General features: G+C 28.0%; 2 protein-coding genes across 2 annotated transcripts; one reads left to right on the top strand and one right to left on the bottom strand.

Annotated features, from left to right (window-relative positions):
- Positions 1-4,178: 4,178 nt before the first annotated feature.
- LOC100571580 (nose resistant to fluoxetine protein 6-like) lies at positions 4,179-10,854 on the bottom strand. Its single transcript, XM_029487382.1, has 9 exons — positions 10,731-10,854; positions 10,450-10,634; positions 10,127-10,287; positions 9,021-9,189; positions 8,763-8,956; positions 7,595-7,926; positions 6,199-6,326; positions 5,924-6,041; positions 4,179-4,489 (listed from the first exon to the last, which is right to left on the bottom strand). Exons 2-9 carry the CDS (start codon positions 10,621-10,623, stop codon positions 4,410-4,412), a joined length of 1,356 nt encoding a protein of 451 aa, XP_029343242.1. The 5' UTR covers positions 10,624-10,634; positions 10,731-10,854; the 3' UTR covers positions 4,179-4,409.
- A 3,148-nt stretch (positions 10,855-14,002) lies between these two features.
- On the top strand, positions 14,003-20,280 carry LOC100167049 (mpv17-like protein). The gene is made up of 4 exons (XM_001949523.4): positions 14,003-14,643; positions 14,732-15,002; positions 17,281-17,412; positions 18,515-20,280. The coding sequence occupies exons 2-4, from the start codon at positions 14,751-14,753 to the stop codon at positions 18,686-18,688; spliced, it is 558 nt and encodes a 185-aa protein (XP_001949558.1). The 5' UTR covers positions 14,003-14,643; positions 14,732-14,750; the 3' UTR covers positions 18,689-20,280.
- The last annotated feature ends 255 nt before the right edge of the window (positions 20,281-20,535 follow it).

The following is a 20,535-nucleotide window of genomic DNA, read 5'->3' as shown; positions in this document are numbered from 1 at the left end:
CCCAAAACTTTCAGACTTTTTTTCAGTTTTTCGCTTATATTCGTAAACTAATCATATTTTGTGTTCTATAGATATTAACAAAATTGTAGACTACTAAATTTACTAAAATTTGGTTGGTAAAACTTATTTTTAGACTAAAAATTAACCGAGATACTGTTGATCAAAGTTATACTAAGTTATACAAAATTTAAAAAAATTGCTGAAAAACGAAGGTTTTGGTTCCGTAACTATTTAATACCATTATTTCCATGTTAATTATGTCAATAACTTATCAACATTAACATCTAAGGAAACCTATGACCCTCTCTCCACACCCCTTCATAAACACGAAACATGAAGATGCCAAATTTTAATGTATAGAATACGAATTTATTTACCAAAAAAGCAAAATTAATTTTGTTATATACATATGTATAAATAATTTAAAATTATTAATACATACGAAGGTTTTGACCCTATAGGCTATAACTATATTATATTATATTAAGTACCATAATTTCCATTATAAATCATTAGCGCTGTGCGTTGTCATTTGGCAATGGAGATAGTCGATGGATCTGTTTATGAATTGTTTATGAATTTCTGGTGAGTTAATAATTACCCTTAACTTAATTATAACGATTCGTGCAGCTATTATTACGTGTATATCAAATATCACTATCGATATTAATTAATAAATAATATTATTATAGTCCGCTATTGCGAGATACTGTGCTGTTTTATTTGTACTGTTGACGCTGTCTATGCAGCATAGAAATTAAGAAATCGCTCACTTGACAACAGTTTCTGGGTGGAATGAGTTTATGGAGTTTAGGACACAAGGGGAAGAGTATGAATGTTCAAAAATGCTATGCCTTCCGGTCATCAACTCACCCCAAGCGACCATTTCACTGTGCATACATCCATTCTCACTTCACTTGACAAGTGCAAATTAATTAACCAGAACACATGTGTTGTGACATTTTACCAGCCATTGTTCTGGAAGGCTCGGGATGTTGCTGCCTGCGTTCCAGACTTCAGCAACGTGGCCGTAAGGCTTGGTGGTTTTCACCTCTTAATGAGTTTCATAGGTGCCATGGGAACCATAATGGCGGGGAGTGTTTTGAAACAAATCTTTTGCGAGGTCTTAGCAAGCAAGAGTATTGACAAAATTATCTCAGGGCACGCTTATGCCAGAGTTGTTCACGAGCACAGCCTTGCATACGCCGCCTTAGGCGGACTCATCATTGATCTTTTGAGCTTGGACGAAAGAGAGCTGTTGGCGTTGGACAGTGGCGTATTTACGGGGGGGGGGGATATGGGGGATAGATCCCCCCTTGACCTTTTTTTTGTAAAGTTAAGTTTACTTATTTTCTGTATTTCTCAATAGGATACTACTTTTAAGTTTTAAGTAGGTATAGCTGTTTTCTAAATATTCTAGCCGTGGTAATTTGTTATACCTACTATACGCCACTTGTCGTTCGTGACATAAATATTGGAAAATAAAAACATATACATTTATGGTGGTATGGTAACTATATTTTTGAATTTTCCGCGCATTATTTTTCATGCATGGTGAGTATTTATAATAAACGCTATTAGGTACTAAACAATTATTGTGTTAATTCTTATTTCACCTTGATCCACACCAATCTCAACAAGTTAGGGGATTTTAAAAATGTATTTTATATTAGTATTTATTGAAAGTACCTATTATTATATATTTCATCCCCCTCCCCCTATCAAAATTCCTAAATACGCCACTGGCGTTGGACACTATAAACCCGTGGCTCTCAACCGGTGTGTCGCGTATTACCGTGGTGTGTGTCGCCAAAATATTATATTATTTATATATTAATATATTACATGCAATTTCATTTGGCATAGTAAATATGATATTATTTCAGTATTATGATGAAATAGTAAAACCCAGAGATAAGAAAAACAATTATGAAGATATTCTTACCTCGTAATGATTTCGATGTAATCTCATAACTGATAAATAGTAAATTGGCATTATGTGTATAGGTAGGTACGTAAATAAGCACGTTCTCACTATTCTAAAAAGGTCAATGCTTAAAGATATTTAAAGTGAATTACGCGTAAGTAGGTATGTCAACAATTCGCCCACGAATCGAATACCTATGTTCAATTCGCCAATCACAAGTATCGCACTAATTTCCATTATAAACTATAATATAATATTATAATAATATTTTTTTAATACCTAATTTAAATTGTTTATATTTTAGTTATGTAAATTTAAAAAATTTGTTTTTTTTTCAAATAAAATGCTAACATGAACCTAAATGTATTAATTTACATAGATTTGTAATTTTTACTTTTTCAAAAATCCATAAAATTTTTTTTAAGTGTGTCGCCATTTTTATGGATCTAAATTAAGGTGTCGTCGTACAAAAAAGGTTGAGAACCACTGCTATTAACGACTCTTCCTACAGTTCGAAAATAAATTCAGATGACCCTTCACTAAAATGTTGTAACGGAAAAACTGTCCAGTCTTCTGAAGAACATTGAGGACCGAGGGCCAACTGCGACACTTTTGATTCAATATTTCCGTATGTGCACGCTAATGAAGAACTTCATTAGAGCTGAAAGGACTGAAGGTGACTAGAAACTACACTTACATTCTTACAAAGATATGGTTCCATATTTTCATGCAGCAGGACACCTAAATTACGCTAAAAGTGCTCACCACTACTATCAGGATATGCTGACGTTGCAAGAGAAAATGGACCCAGCAGAGTTTATAAAATTCACCACCCAGGGGTACTTAAAATTCGAAGATCCGATAAATTCTGGTGTGGGATCTGGGCGGATATGACCATTGGGCAGGTGCTTATGCGACCATTGAAAAGCTACGGTGGGCTGACACATGGACGTGGTATCAGCGATAGCTTATTGCCAAGGTGGATTGTTGGTATGCTATACCTTGAAAGTATAAATTAACAAATGGAAGTTTTCTGTGATGTCCATTCAGAGACAAGCGACCAGCACGTGGACATGCGGCCTGCTCGCGTTGCGAGGGATAATGTTGACATTAAGAAACTGAGATAGTAATAAGTGGATATCGAGTGGACTAATATGGTACACTGATTTACAGACGTTTTGTACAATAGGTAGATTTATCGTATTTCATTATTATGTTCATTTTTATTTTTTTTTAAAGTACCAACATATTTTTTACACGTCTTAAACATAATATTTATTTACTTTATCTGTAAGCCCCACTAGTAAAAAAATAAACACTGTAAATACAATAGAAATCAGACAATTTCAAATAAATAATGCCCCAGACAGCATTTTGTAACGATAATATTATAATAACGTTAAACTAATATTATTCGTGGTTATAATGTTATAATAATATTATTAAACAAAAAATTGGTGTCTGAGGCACAACACTAATTACCTACTTACCTATATAATGTTATGTTTTATGTTTTATAATGAATAGCCAGATTATATTTTAATTTCAAACTCAGAACACAAATTCAATATTTTACTCATAAGTCATAACTCATAAGTCATAACTATATGAATAAAAACCCATTAGGACTTAGGGGTTAAGATATGGGTGCGAAAGTTGCACAACTCCGTCTATTATAGTCGTCTCACTTCGTTCGTCTCAATGCAGAATAGTACACTATCTTATTTATTTTAAATTTGGAAGTGAATTACCTGTGAAATTGGAGTTTGCAGATATATTTTAATTTATAATTTTTACCAACTACAGGATATTCCAACAATTTCAAAAGTTCATAATTATTAAAATAATGTGTGTTTAATACTTGCCTGCCTTTTAGCTGTAATTTTACAATTTAAAAGATACTGAACAAATTAAAACATTGTTTAACCAACATTTATAATGTGTTTATAATTTTTTTTAAGTTGTTCTTAAATAATTTAAATAATTTAATAAGTAATAATGTATTGTATATCTACCTACAAATTATTAATTCTGAAGGATTTTTATTTGAATAATCGTAAGCTTATTAGTTATAATAAGCTACAGCCTACAAGTTAAATTAGGTACTTTTTTTGGAAACTAAAAGTAGGAAAGTTTTAACAAGTTTATGAAGGTATTATAAAATTACAAATAATAATAATGTAATAACCATAAACATTTATATTTAACTAAAATAAATTATGACCAATGTTAAAAACTTAAAATTATAGTTATCTACAAAATATTTCATATTTAGGTAGGTTACTTAATATACATTAAGTATAATATTTGTTTTGATAAAAAAAAAAAATAATAATAATAACGGCTATCTTGTCGTATGCGCTCTACCGGTAACATTGCGACTGCAGTAGACTGCAATCTGGGGTAGAGCGAATACGACAAGATAGCCATAATAACATAGGTAGGAAAGAGTCTTTAATAATATAATTTAAATTACATCACATTAGCTAGACCGAATTGTCCTAAGACTTATCTTCCTGAGAACTGTAGAATCTGTCATTGTTTTACTATTAAAAATTATTTCTGAAAAACAAAAATCCATTTTAATTAAAACATGTATATTACTTAGCTATAGTAAATATTAAACCTATTTACTTATAGTATTACTATAACGTGCAAACATATTATACATTACATGCATGGGCGTGTTCAAGGGCTGTTTTGGGGTTCGACCCCCCCCCCCCTCCCCACTAACACTTTACAAACATAATATATGTACTAAGTACTTACATATAAATTATAAATTATAATAATTCATTGAGATAATTTATTGGTTTAGCAACCACGCGAATTTTTCAATTTTTTTTCGGAAACCTATGTATTAAAACGAGTTAAGATAACGATGTTGCAAAAATTAATTGCCGTAAATCATTAGTTTTTAATTTATAGCCTTCACGATTTTCAGTATTATACTCATTCATATACAACGGAATATTTTACCGCGCTTTCAGAACTTTTCTGTTTTACTAAACAACCTTTTTTCAATTTATTTTTGTTTTAACATACCTACCTATGTAGTTAAGCATGCTGAAAACAATCGGGAAGTCTGTATTTGGTGGTCAGACTTAATTTAAAGTTAATAATGAGACATTTTTGGTATTTTCATATACACCCTCGGTTTCGCTCGGATAATTAAAATCAAAAACACCATGGGTGGGTGTCAGAATTATTTTTACACCATACCTAATTTTTAAAACGTTGGTTTACCTAGATCTCAAAAAAAAAAAATTGAACATTTGTTATACTTATGCGCGTTAAACTATAAGTGTTGTACGGTTAAGTAAAACTTCGAAAATCGTGAACTTCGTAAGGCTATATCATAAAAACTAATGATTACCTACAATTCATTTTTGCATTGTCGTTCATCTATGTAGGTCAGGTATATACAAAGGGTTTCTGAAAAATAATATTTTAATGGAAAATTTGCATGGGCGCTAAACTAGATTTATAGCGTTAAATTTAAGAAACCGTACCAGTTATCCATTGACTACATTGTCAATTTGTCTCCAATGTAAAGTTAAGAAATAATATTCACCAAATAACACTAAGTATTTGAACTTAGGTAATTATATAGCCTGTAGGTACTATTATATACTTGTACTTGTTGCATTTATATACTTGTTCAACATAATAATGATAATAAATGTTTTAATATTTAATTTAACAATTTTTTCCGTTACAAAGAGTTTTTCACTATAGGGAGAATAAAATATACGGTACATAGGTTATTCGGGAACGTTTTCCGTTCTAGGGAGATTTCCGCCTTATAGGATGTCCGTTATAAGGAGTTTTTACTGTATAGCAATTAGCAATATATGGTATATTATTATATTAATAGCAACTTAACAGGTACAAGGTACTATATGTTATATTATTATGGTAATTGAAAAAAAATATATCATAATATGTTACTTATAATAACTACATATATAATATTTTTAAAATATATTATTTTACTTGGGCTGATGATGATGACCAATTTTTTTAATAATATATCGAATGGTGATTCAATTAAAGTATACAACAAAAACGCAAGTATGAATCCAAACACGGTATCTCCGATTGCTAACCATAACTATAGAGAATACAATTATAAATAAGTAATCTTAAAAATTATTAATTTTCTGTGTAGGCAATCACTGCTAAATTGTACTCATTATTAAAATATTAAGCACAAATAATATTAAAAATGTAATAACAAAAACATTTTATTTACTCATTTCATTACTTACCAAAAGACTATCATTGTAATATGTTGGTGATCTCATCGATGCTACTTGAAGTAATTGCAATGATAGCCCTCCCAAATACGCTCCATACGTTAATTTACTTAATGGTATAAATATTCGTATCCACAAACCTATAATTATAAAATAAACTTAAATTGCTGAACATTTCAATACCTATGTAGACACCTACCTATTAGGTATATCTAAATTTTATAACTACTTAGTACTTATGAACAATCATTTTAGATACTGAGCAGATAATGTATGTTTTTTTATTTTTGTGTATATCATCACCTTTTGGAGCAGTAAAAATTGTCAACTTTGGGGAGAGGGGTCAAAAGATTTAAATTCCCAGTACTTTTCAAAATAACCGGGTAAAACAAAATTAAATTAACGATAAACTGGAAATTTTACTAAAACCAAATTTTGACGACATTGCTATGGTTTTTTTGGCGTAACTGAATAACGAATAAACCTTACATACTTAACAGTTAACATTCCTACCAAAATTAATGTATTAAATTAATACATTTAATGTTTATTTTCAAAGGTAGGTTAGGTTAGGTACTCTTTTTGATCTATTTATAGACATTTTCGATTTTATTTTTTATTTTTTTTTTCGATCAAATATTTTTCCCTTGGTCAAAAAGCTTGAAAGTTTAATGAAAGTTCCTCATCGAATTTATGATAGATGTTTAAAAATATTAAAGATACACAGTCACGGTTTTTTCTTTCGTAAGTATTCGAACTTTTAAGTTAAATTATTGCAAAAATCGTCAAAATCACAACAATTTGCAAATAACTTTGTTGTTAAAAATGTATAAAATGTTGAATTTTTATGGTTCAGGATTGAAAATGTAATACAGAAGTTCTTCATAAGTTGTTCATACTGTAACTAAAAAAAATTTAAATTTATATAAACACAATATTTTGTATAAACATTTTAATTCAACATTTAGACGAAGAATAACGATTTAAGTTGTAATTTAAAAAATTTATATTCGTAGATACTAGACATTTTTAACGTACCTACCTATATTATTTTTATACACACAATGACATATGCAATGTTTTTGGAAAAAATTAATTCAATCTATAATAAATAATAAATAAAATAAAGTAAAATAAATTACATTAGTTGTAATATAAATATATCATAAAAAAAACATAATAATACTGACTGACGTCAGTGGTTGAAAACAAATTTAACACATTCATATTACGATATAATACTTACTCCTCAATAACAAGGTACAATCGATACCTAGCGCAACTGTAGGTTAGATTAGGTTAACTATACTTCCCTTGTTTTTAGTTAGTAAAAATGTACAAAACATAATTTAAAAAAAAATTAAATTAACGGATACTGAGAAGCTAAACCTTTTAAAAGATATTTTACCTTTAAAAAATCCATTGATGGCGGATATTATTATAAATATGGAGACAATTGTAGCGAACACCATTCGGTACATGAACGTGTATATAACGCTTAGCCATAAATTGTATTCGTGGACATAAAACACTTGGATGGTCATAAGAAATAACGGATAGAGTGTAATGAGTATTGTCATCAAAGTTTTTGAATACGGAAAACGAAACTTCGGTTTATCGAGCTTCAAGTACCGGTACACATATGCTGCAAATATACCTACAAAGTAAGGTGTCGATCTTGTGTGACTAGGTACATATAACGTGGTGTAACTTTGATGATCGGGTAGATAGTTTAAGATCCTGAAAAACGCAAAAATACAATAGCATATGTAGAATATAAATTATTTAAGTGAAAAATGAAGATACATCAAGTTATAACTTATAAGTCGGTAGCATTACTATAACATTCATGTTTCCATAAGTTATTTTTAAAAAAATTTGAATTTTTACACAAAATAATGGGTATTAATGTATTAATAATGATAGTATTTTTTTATATTTCGATAATACGACCCAAGTAAAACTGTTCAATCTAAATAGGAATTCAATGGTTTAAGGCTTAAACTTTAATAAGCCAAAGCTCGGATGAATAAAGTATAACCATAACGACTTAACGTTAATGTGTTGATCAGTATAGATAAGATTAGCATCATCGTTTAAGACGGTATTTGCAAATTTTTGCAAATGTAACAAGTACCTATATATTATGTAGGTACCTATATTTGCATACGATCACCTCAATATTATTAGTGTAATAGTGTTATTAGAAATTTAATATCTAATCATAATTTTTCAATAAACCTCGAATTTTTGACCGATGATACATTACATTTATAAGAGTGAAGAAAAAAATCTGTCAAGAAGTTCCATCACTGGATGGATTCTTCTTTCAAGCCTCCAACCCATCAACTCCCACAGCGCTTGGACTTATTGTAAAAAATAAATTTACAGATTGTATAATAAATTAATAATGTAACAAAAAAAAAAAATAAGAGTGAAGAAATAAACTATTTCAATTTTCAATTACATATTAGAGATAATTGAAAATAATTACAATTTAACAGCAAAAAACATATCGGTTTTATTTATTTGATTTTAAAATAAAATATACAGCGATATTATAAGCGGTTACTTACGAAATATTACCCAAAAATGTTGGATAAAACTGATGAGTATATACGACACAAGCCGGGATCAGACACGACAGAAATATCGTAGCCAACATTAAGTAGACTCCATACTTTTGGTATTTCCACACAAAATATACAAGTATGATACCGGCGATGAAGAATTGCATATCACACGCCAAATACCACGATTGGATAATACACTGGAAATTATAAGGCCTTCAAAACGTTTTTTTTTTTAAAACTAAAATAAAATGTTTTTCTTACTGGACGGTCGGCGTGTACGTAATTATTTATGAACAGAAGATTGCTCCACCAACTATTTTGACAGTAATCTGATTCTTGAATAGCTATTTTTTTCCATAATGGACCATCAGCCAAGTGTAATAAAACAAATGTATGAAACGCTATCATTAAACCATAGACAGGCATTAATCTGAAAGACGTTTGGAATCCAAACAATTATATATTTACGAGCATCCTTGGTTTTAAAGTAGTATCAACTGAAAAATTACGTATTTAAGGGAGTATTATTTTAAATAAAATGATTAAATGGGTAAATATCTACATTTAGTTGAATAGAAAAATTGAAATTTAACCTAAGAGGACGCTACCCATGCATTTGTTGTCTCCGTCTTACACACTTACGACATAGAAAAAATGTTCGTTCACTAGTTTCAATAGTATGCTGTTATTTTTGATATTGGAGTGAATTGACGTATTATAAAATATTTAGGTAATAACATTATCTGTGCTTAAGCGTTCACTTTTATTCGATATTTTAATTTTCAAGCGAGATATGGGAATTTTTAATATTTCACATACACATATATTACTTGAAAATGAAAATATTGAAAAATTAGCAACGCTTAAGCACAGATAATATTCTTACCTAAGAGTATAATAATAGGCCAATTCACTATAATATTAAAACTAACAACACACTATTGAAACTAATGAACGGAAATTTGGTATGTCATGCGTGTGTTAGACGGAGACAACAAATGCATGGGTAGCGTTCTCTTAAAATGTAATTATTAGACTCAAAATTGAATTATTTTTTCATTGTAATAAAACACATTTATGATATATGAAAATATAATGTATTAAAGAAAATGTTTTATGGCTTAGGAAATCGACTCCCGTCAAAGTGAATTAAATAAAATGTATCTATTATAGTAATACTATAGTTAAATACCTAAATACCAAAGCAACTACTTTATTGCATTTATTAAAAACCCAACAAATTTAATTTAAAAACAGCTTAAACTTTTTAAAAATAAACATCAAATGCCTATTCAAATTTCAAACATTAAAAATACTTAATACGTAATAAAATTGTTATGATATTCTTATATGTATCTTAGTCTTACCTCAACCATCTCCAAAGCAAGAGTAATGGTACGTTTATGATTTTTGTGTTGACTAGCTCATCATAGAGAAAATAAAATGTAAGGAAACCGCTGATAACGAAAAAGAAATCGACAACCAATGATCCATTGCGGATCATAGCATACGATAAATGTAAGGCTACCTAGAAACATCTGAGTGTCATTATAAGTGATTATAAGTGTTAACATAAGCAGTTTATTGTATTTGTTACTACTTAATTATTTGAATTATGAATATTATATTATTATGGTACATATAGGTTATAGGCACGTGCATTATTTAGGTAAGTACCTACTATATATACCTCTTCAAGCTCTTTAGGATTTTGTAGTGGCTGACCAGTACTATGCAACATTCTTTGTCCAACTATGATTAGAATGCACGCATGAGTCTTTAAAATGTCAATACAAGATAGATTTTCGGTTTTATTGCTGGCCAGAAATAAACGTTTTATGTTAGCCGGAAATGAGAATGCCATAAAAAATGATTCTAAAAATATTATTTAAATCATCTATGTTAAAATATTGTATTACACACATGTAGGTACAAATTATTATTTTTGTAATTTCACATTACGTTACTCACTGTAGACATATTTATTTTCTTCCTCTTTGTATATGTCACATAGTGATCCGATGATAGTCGATAATAGAATAAGTAACAGGACTCCCCTATTAAATAAATAAAAACAAAATATAATATAAAATAATATTTGCAATTAAAATATTATTATGAACTAAAAAGTTATTTTATAACTTCATTGTACAATAAAAATTATTTGAATTGTGATGCATTTCGATTTTCGATGAAGAGTTCCAAATTATATAAATCAATATCAATAACAAAATAGCAATTTAGTTGTTTTATAATTATTTATATTTTTTTGTATCAGTTACCTACTGTAAAAACTATTGATTTAAATTAACTTCATAGTGCTTGAGATAATCAAATAAATACTAATATTTTTTAAAATTTGATATTATGTTCATCTTAATATCAAATTATTATAATTTTCATTTTTAGATTCTGAGCGGAGCGAGGAAGCTATTGGTTTTACAATGGTGTTTATTTATTTTTTTTATATCCTGTATACAAAATTTCTACCAGAAGGAGTGCTTCGATTTCAATATATAGTACCTTATTTTTAGGAAATTGGATCAAGATGGTACTTTAAAGAGGTAATTTTTCGCTTTCTCAAAAGCTATTTAATATCATGGGAAAAACCACCAAAAAATTACGAAAAAACGCTAAAAATAGGACTTTTATTTCTAACGCTTTGTTTATCACCATAGAAACGAATAAAAAATTATAATATTAATTCAACTTACATGATAAAATAAATAATAACAATATAAAATATCTAGATTGACAAACCGTCTCCGCTCAGAATCGTTTTTCATATACAATGATATTATATCATTGAATTCAAGTCTAATACAATCCATTATACAATGACACACTTGTAATCTACTGTACAGCAGAGCGACATCCACTTACCCACCTTTTTTTTCTATATGAATATCAATAAAATTTTTATTTGTTGGGTAAAAAAGCGTGAAAATGTAATGCAAGGCTCCTGATACAATGTTACAATAGCAGTTAAAAAATATTAAAAATACATTGGCACAATTTTTTTTTATAAGCATTTAAAGTTCAAATTTTGATAAAATTTATCACATTTAAAATTTAATAATTAATTTGTAGTTAAAAATGTATGAAATGTTCATGTTGGATTGAAAATTTAAAACAAGATTCCACGTGAATAGGTTACATATAAATTACTTTATTTACCTTAATATTATGAAATATACTTAGTAATATCATAGGTTGACTGACCGTTTTCGCTCAGAATCGTTTTTCTTATACACTGATATTATATCATTGAATTCAAATTTAACACCATCCATTACAGTGACCCACTTGTAACCTATTTTACAGCTGAGCTACATCCACTTACTCAACTTTTTAATTTTGTATATATTATCAAAATACTATACCTACATCACGTTGAAACTACATTATTTTTTAAAAAAAAACATCGTGACATTGTTAGATGTGATTTGTAAGTATTTCTGTTTTTATTTTACGTTTTTTCGTTAACTACATTATATGAGTGTAATATTACAATTTATACTCAAGCCAACGGTAATCGGACAATAATATTATATTGTAATCACTGAAATAATGAATGTCTGAATCACGCTTCGATAACGTGTCGTGTGTGCATTTATGTATCACGCGTACAGGGAACTGGGACATTGACCTTGTTCTTGATAGCAGTTGATAATGAACTTATGTATTATAATTTATGTATATAAAATGAAACGACGGTCCGTCATTATCTCAATTACTGAATTACCTAGTAATAGTGTAATACCTATTTCATATAAATTGTGAACAACTATTTTTATTTATACGCCTCGCCTGCGATTTTCATTTTTGTTTTATCCCGTGTTGCGCTGTTGGGTTTTAGTTGATACATTGATCAAATAAATTCGTATGAGTTCCGTACCAACAAACAATTTCGGGGGGGTGGAGGGGGAGTTGAACTTTTTACCACTATATAGTGGTACTAAATACCTAACGTTTGATGTCTGAGGACTGAGAATAGTCAAATATTCATAACTCCACCTTTCAAAAAAGATGAGCTGCGACCACTGCTAATTAATGTCGTAAATGCTAATTAGCAATTAGCATATCATACGATATACGATCAACCAGAATAACTATGAAATTGTACACATATCCGTGGTCTATTCAAAAAGCATAAATTGTGAATTATGAATAACAATATTTAAAAAAATATATTGAATATTTGAATAGTTGGTTAATTTATTAATTGTAACTATTAAATTAAGAGTCTTAATTTAATAGTTACAATTAATAAACATGTAATATTTTTATCGGTGAATAAATATAAGGATTACCTAACCCCTACTAATAAAATGTAGGTAGGTAGGTACTTGAAGTAGGTAAATTACCTACTGATACCTACTTAGATACCTACCTACTGATAACTGAATGTCTGAACGTCACAACAAATTTATAATTAGGGAATAGGTAGATATATTAATATAATATATAATAATAATAATAATTATTATAACACAAATGTCGCCCAGTGATAATATTTTGTCACCTAGTTGAATGTATATTTTATTGTATAATTTTTTGTCGCCAAGTGAAAATGTCTTATAAAATGCTCTGAGGAACATAAAAACAGCCATTTAGATACCAATCTTTTAATTATTATTTCGTCTCTAAATATTAGTAGAAAACAAGAAAATAATAATTAATAATTAAATTGCCAAAGGAAAGGTAGGCAATAACTAATAGGAACAACAGCATTATTTTTGTATAACTGGTAGGTAGGTAATCAAATTAAACAATGACTACCTATAAAACTAACTATAAAGAAAAAAATAGATAGTTATATCATGACTTAATTTATGAAAAAAATGGTTATTAGTTAAACATGAACATCTTAGAGTAAATAATAATATTAATATAGGTACCTAAATAAAACTTAATGGAATTTTTATTTAAAATTACGAAATTATTTTGTCTTTATTTCTATTTTTGACTTTTGTAAATTTATTTAGATAGTTTGTAGATATAAGAAAATAACTATCTACTTTCCACGCAATCGGTGGACGGTGGTTATGGAAATTACCTAGATAAACCAATAAATTGGTTACTGAATACTAATTGTACCTATTTATTATTTATATTGTTTAATAAATGGTTATCATTATTAAAAAAATAAAATTATCATGGTCAATCCACTGATGAGTCGGAATAATGAATGGTTCTAATCAACGGTTGTCCGATACTCCAATGGCGGCTCATCAGTCATCATCCGCCCGCCGGGCGCCGGATTTTGATCACCTGCTGACCCGTGGGTGTCGACTCGGTACCCCACGGACCGGTAGTCGGTACTCTCAGTGGCGTGTAGTGCGTTCGCTCGACACTCAGACACTCTCGCACGCAGTGTCTCAGTCACTCCTCATATCAATGCTCACGGCTCGCCGGCCAACCGCCAACGCTCGGTGAACGCACCAGTGCACGACCACAGCCAGTAGTTGTGGCACGTCGTCATCGGCAGTTTCAGGTTTTGGGGTTCGGGTCCGGAACAATATAGGTTATCGATTTGGCATTCGCCCGCGCGCAATCTAATGCCCGCCGCCGCCTGTTACTGTTTATAATAATTATTATTAATTCTTTGTGTATCAACACCATTTCTATAGTATTATTTTATTTTTGCGATCTCGTACAGGTACCAATTATCGTACCGTTGCGTATCAATTATTATAAAATTATTATTTATTTACGATATTGCCTGTGTCTACCTATTTTTTTATACAACTACCTACCTACAGTTAACCTTCTATACTGATATGAGTACGTGAAAACCTTTATTTGATCATCAAGTGACAGGTTTGAGGTTTTTCCACTACTCCCGAATATTGTACTTACCTATTGTTGGTATTCGTAAGACGTAAGTATACGAAACATTTGTTGAGCCAAATCTAATATTTGAAGCTCACTGAGAAATCACAATATTTTAATATTAATTTTGTTTTTAGTGACTAGTCTCTCGTTATTATGTGGTCAAAAATATTTAAAGCCAGCAACCATGGACTTGTGCGCGGTGTGGCTATATATTCGGTCACTTGGCCGGTGAGCAGCTTGATACAACAGGCGCTACAGCCGTCTGGCAACAAAAACATTGATTTACAACGAGCAGCTAAGTTCAGCGTGTATGGTGGACTCTATGTAGCACCCACGTTGTATGCGTGGATGAGATTTGCCAGTTATGTTTGGCCTTCGATGACAATTACTAGTCATATAACTAAGGTTAGCATATCTTCATTTAATAGTTATTAATAATAACAATTAATAAACGTAATAGATAAGGTTGGTTGCAGTAACATAATCATTTTGACTGTACCTAACTCAATTAAAATATTACCTATGTTAAAATTTAACATATTATTTCAATAATAAAAGACATATCAATTAGGTACCAAATTTAAAGAATGTAATTATAAAATTAATAGTTAGGTTACTAAGTCCCTGTTAGTGCTTATTATAAAATGAAAGAAATTGGAGGTATATCTAAGTTTTATTTAAAATTATAAATTATAAAATAACCATTACTCATTTTAATTAGATACAATTTTAATAAATTAAAGGTAATTAAGTTACTAAATTATACAATTTAATTATTAAGGCATTGTAGATAATAGTTGTCAACTCTATCAATTTTACTTCTAAGTAGGCAGTTATCCAATAATTGCACGTAATAGCGGTTTACTAAAATGTATTTAGTACCAAGGATTTAAAAAAAAATAGTTTGGATACATTTAGACTATAATATACATTCTTAGGGCCGATTTCACCAACACAGTTAATCATGGTTAAAGTTAACCGGAGTTTAATCAGCTGAATTTGGCCGGTTAAATATCTGTTATCAGCCGATTAAGCATTAACTGTGTTAATAAAATTGGCCCTTAGTAGTTAGTACCTACATAGATCATAATGAAATTATTATTTAACAATAAATATTAGTAAAATTGTATTTTAAAATTAAGCATGTGAAGTATATCATTTAATTATGTAAAAACTACTATATTAGTTGGTACAAAAATGTACGTTTTAAATTATAATTAAAATATTAAATTATCTTATTGTGAAATTCAAGTTCATAAATCTAAAAAATAAATAAATATTATCATTACCTATTAAAATATTTTTATAGGCAGTGATAATACAAAGTTTCAAACATAATAAATGTTATAATTTTTGATTATATATGTATATATTATATTTTAATTATGAAAATAAAAAAAATCCTGTGGGTATATTATACTTTATTTATGATATAACCTCATAATCAGTGAGTGTCACTGATGGATGACGTCCCACATCTCGTGTTTCATGTAAATATATAATATGCTTATGTTAGTTCTCCTCTTTTTTAGATATATAATAAATATATATATGTAATTTTACTCTCTACCACATGTACTCATTGTGCCTCTTAGGTATAGATTGTATATTTCAAATAAAAGAAAGAAAACTTCATAATAAATATGTTTACCTATGGTAATTATCAAGGTAATTATACAATAATTCAATTTTTTAGGCTTTAAATTAGGTTTGAACTTTTAAGTACTATTTGATCTATATTGTAGCTTTATTTATAGTTTTGCTATATTTTATTTAAAATGGTATAATTCAATAATATTAAATACAATCAGTAATCTCACATATTTTATTACAAGGGGAAAATGATTGAATAGGTTTGGTTGTATTCATATTGTTGGTAGGTACTAGGTAGTAGGCACTATAATAGTTTTTACATAAAACTTATTATCAAAAATCTGTTTTTTTAAATATAGGATACATATTTTATTAAAACACTAGAATAATACACTTACGTAAGTGCTGTTTTTTTTTTTTTATAAACTTATTAATTACATCATATCATGATATAATAATATGGTAATTAATACTAAAAAAAATATATATATGTTCAAGAGAAGCCTTAAACAACTATTTTTCTATATAATGTAACATCAGTATAGGATTACTTCAATATAACAGGAAATAGCATTAATAGGTGACCTATGATTCATTTATCATTAAAAGAAGAACAAAAGACAAATAAGATTAAATACCATAAAAATGTTATATTTAGTTTTGGTATTTGTATTTTGTGAAGTATAATATTTTAATTTCTAACAGAAAAATAAAGTTAGCCGTGTATATTATGCATACTTTATATTATTGTATACAACTAATCATCATAAATATTGTGATTGCAATTGTAGATAAATTATAATACGTATTCTATTTGTTAGTTCTCAAAAACTAGTAGATTAATTTTTAATTTATTGTTCAGGAAAATTAAGTTGTTAAATTGAATAAAAAATATTTGATTAATGTTACTAATAATAAATCTTAACTTGATTGTTCAGTTTTAGAAAATGAATAACTTAATTTTCCTTTATTCCCTTCATAATTTTTATTTGTAACGAAGGCTACAATAAGTATGACTCTTTTCATAGTGCTATATGGCTATATGTATATTAGTTTTATTATAATTAAATTATTATTTTTAATTTTGCAGGCAGTTGTTGAACAATTTTCATATGGTCCATTTGCAATGGCTAGTTTTTTTTTCTTTATGACACTTCTGGATGGAGGTACAATAGAAGATGCTAAAACGGAAGTTCAAGAAAAATTTGTTTCTACCTGGAAGGTATACAATTTTTTATATATTTGTTATGTATTCAAATAAATTATAAAAGGACGTAAAACCCGCATATTTTATTGCTGTCTAACAAACTTAAAATATAGAAAATGTGTGACAAGTAGAACCAATTGTCTGTTGTTAGCTTTAAATTTTAATATTATAGTAAAATTACCTATTATCAAATTTAAAGGTATGAATAATATCTTGGGCATCTTGTAAGCTTTTATTGTTGTTTGTAACAAAATTATAACTTATAAGCATCTTAAAATTGTAAACATTTTTTATATAACTATAACACTTAAAACATTAATAGAAGCCTTTAGGTGTCTTAGATATTCTTCTTACCTTTAAGTTTGATAATTCAATCTTATATTAATCTAACAACATAAAATTGATTCTTGTGGTCAAAAATTTGTTATGTTCTATTTTTTGTAAGACAGAGACAACACATGCAAATTTGGCATCCTTTAAATATAAATTTTGGAAATAGTCTAGACATATTTCATTAATTTATATGTTTTTACTCTTTTTTCTTTATGTTGGTATATGCTTATTCACTAATTGCAGTTTAAATATTTTAAGAGGATGTTACTCATGCATTTGTAGTCTCCGTCTTACACATTTCGTACATTTTCGATCACTAGTTTCAATAGTGTGCTGTTAGTTTTGGTATTAGAGTGAATTGACCAATTATCAAACATTTAGGTAAGAACATTATCTGTGCTTAAGCGTTGGCGAATTTTGATATTTTCATTTTCAAGCAAGATATGGGTATGTGAAATATCAAAAATTAAAAATGCTCATATGTCGGTGAAAATTATAATATCCAATAAAAGCCAACGCTTAAGTTCAGATAATATTCTTTTCTAAAAATGTGATAATAGGTCAATTTATTCTAATACCAAAACAAACTACACTATTAAAACTATTGAACGTAAATTTGGTATCTCGTACTTGTGTAAGACGGAGACAAGAATGAAGAAATATATGGGTAGCATCATCCTAATAAATATTTTGAATATATTATAGTAATATTACTATAATGCTATTATATCTATATGTAAAATTAATGTATATAAGTTAACTAATATATGTTTTCCTTTTTTAGATAGCTGTTATGGTTTGGCCAGTATTACAAACAATAAATTATTGTGTTATTCCTTCAAAGAATCGTTTGATATTTGTCAGTTTAGCTGGATTTGTATGGACCACATTTTTAGCCTATAAAAAGTATGAAAAAAATAAATCTATACAGATAGCTGATAAAAAAACTGATTTATAATCAGCATTTTACATTTATTTGACTGTTAAGTAATTAGTCTTTTGACATTCTTTGTTATTATTGATTGTTATTGTTATTAGCTCTTTAAACTATTGTTGCCAAATATTATATCTACTTAAATATAATTTATGTCTGAACTTTGATCAGTGGTGGATTTACAGGGTAGAGAGGATAATATCATCCATCCCACAGATTCAAAAATACATTATACATGAGTATTTTTAAATGTTTGATAATATTTTCAGTCAAAATGATCCATTGTATTATAAGTAATTTCTTCAACTCTACTCTACTTACCAAAAAAATCGTAAATACACCAACTGTGAACATAGTATTACAACTTGTGAAATTTGTATTTTGTAAAGTTGCAATACATTTAAAATGATGGTAAATTCCTATTTTTGTTATTTGACAACACTAGTCAAAAGAACCGTTATTTAGTTAAATATTATATAAATGCAATTATTTATTGAATGTTATATTATAAAATCCGATTGTGGGTTTTCAGTTTGGTATAAATGGACTGACATTTTAAATTTTTAAATGTTCATAATCCATCTTATATCAAAAATGTTCTTAATTATTTCAATTTAAATTGTTTTTGAGTTACCATTATCGTACTGATTAAAATGTAGATAAAAAGTGGAACTTTTGTCCATTTGAATTTTACATTTTATGTTAATTTATATGTATTATGTATAATTGTTTATGTTTTCCAATTAATATTTACATGGTCAGTACATCTGATTTACCTAAATTATTTTACCATTCCATTACATATAAATAATTGTTATCAACAATTGCTGACTAATAAATAAAAATATTATTGTAATTTTTTTTTATTTTGATGATGTAATAGCTATATTTAATGAAAGTAGGGATTTTTGTAATCAGGCCTTGTCAAAAGAAAAGTGTTGATAAAAATGTATAATGATTAATCAATTTTTTTTTTAAGATTTTAGTATTGTTGACAGAGGTTGTAGATATTATATTTGTACATTATGTTAATGTGCGGGGCTGGAAGTCAGTATTTTTTTTAAAATTGTGTCACATTTAGTCATTTTATTAGAAAATAGTCCATATGTCACTTATAATTCAAATTAACCTAAATTTAAATTATTTATTGTGTATTAGTAGATGTTCATAAATATAGGTTTAATAAAGGTGTTTTAATTTTATTTTCTAAAAAAAAAGTTTTATTTCCTAAATAAAAATGGACTTGACCTTTGTTTTACGTTTAGAACATAATACCATTGGACTAAATATTTGCATCGATGATAATCATTATTTTCTGTAAATTATACAAAAATAATTCAGTAAGAATCAAATAAATTATATTTAGCGATACAAAGAAAAATATTTAATAACAGTTAGTTGTTAGGAAATAAGCTTATGTAGGTTAGTTTTATGATTAATTCGGTCACTTTGTCACTTTTTTAAATAGATTTAACGACTTCCAGCCCTGTAATGAAGATAGATTACTAATAATTGTACTAATATTATTAAAATAATATTATGGTCAATGACCAATACAACAATAAACATCATGTATCGTTTAGAACTGATTTATCAAGTTGTAAATGTTAAGTAAAGGTGATTATTGATGAGTGTTTGGAAGGAACAAGTTCCAAAAGGAACAGTTTCCTGAACCAAATTCCTTTTTATAAAAAAATAACGAGAAAATGAACTAGTTCTTTTTTTAAGGAAAAATAACAAAATTATTCGTTCCTTTCTAGTTCCAATAATTTACACAGATAAGTATGTACAAATTTAAATTAAGATATGTTTTTTAATGTGTATAATGTATATTGCTAATTAGTGATCGTTATCGAGTATTGACGTTAAGA

Source organism: Acyrthosiphon pisum, chromosome A1 (genome assembly GCF_005508785.2).
Source record: "Acyrthosiphon pisum isolate AL4f chromosome A1, pea_aphid_22Mar2018_4r6ur, whole genome shotgun sequence".
NCBI lineage: Eukaryota > Metazoa > Arthropoda > Insecta > Hemiptera > Aphididae > Acyrthosiphon > Acyrthosiphon pisum.
This window is presented reverse-complemented; position numbering and strand designations above follow the sequence as displayed.

Excerpts from the sequence above, each read along its gene's own strand:
- LOC100571580 (XM_029487382.1), bottom strand. The coding sequence starts at position 10,623 with ATGGCATTCTCATTTCCGGCTAACATAAAACGTTTATTTCTGGCCAGC. Across the intron at positions 8,957-9,020 it reads ACGTACACGCCGACCGTCCA|TGTATTATCCAATCGTGGTA; the intron begins GTAAGAAAAACA and ends TATAATTTCCAG. Across the intron at positions 6,042-6,198 it reads ATTACAATGATAGTCTTTTG|TTATGGTTAGCAATCGGAGA; the intron begins GTAAGTAATGAA and ends TATTCTCTATAG.
- LOC100167049 (XM_001949523.4), top strand. The coding sequence starts at position 14,751 with ATGTGGTCAAAAATATTTAAAGCCAGCAACCATGGACTTGTGCGCGGT. Across the intron at positions 15,003-17,280 it reads TTACTAGTCATATAACTAAG|GCAGTTGTTGAACAATTTTC; the intron begins GTTAGCATATCT and ends TTAATTTTGCAG. Across the intron at positions 17,413-18,514 it reads AATTTGTTTCTACCTGGAAG|ATAGCTGTTATGGTTTGGCC; the intron begins GTATACAATTTT and ends TTCCTTTTTTAG.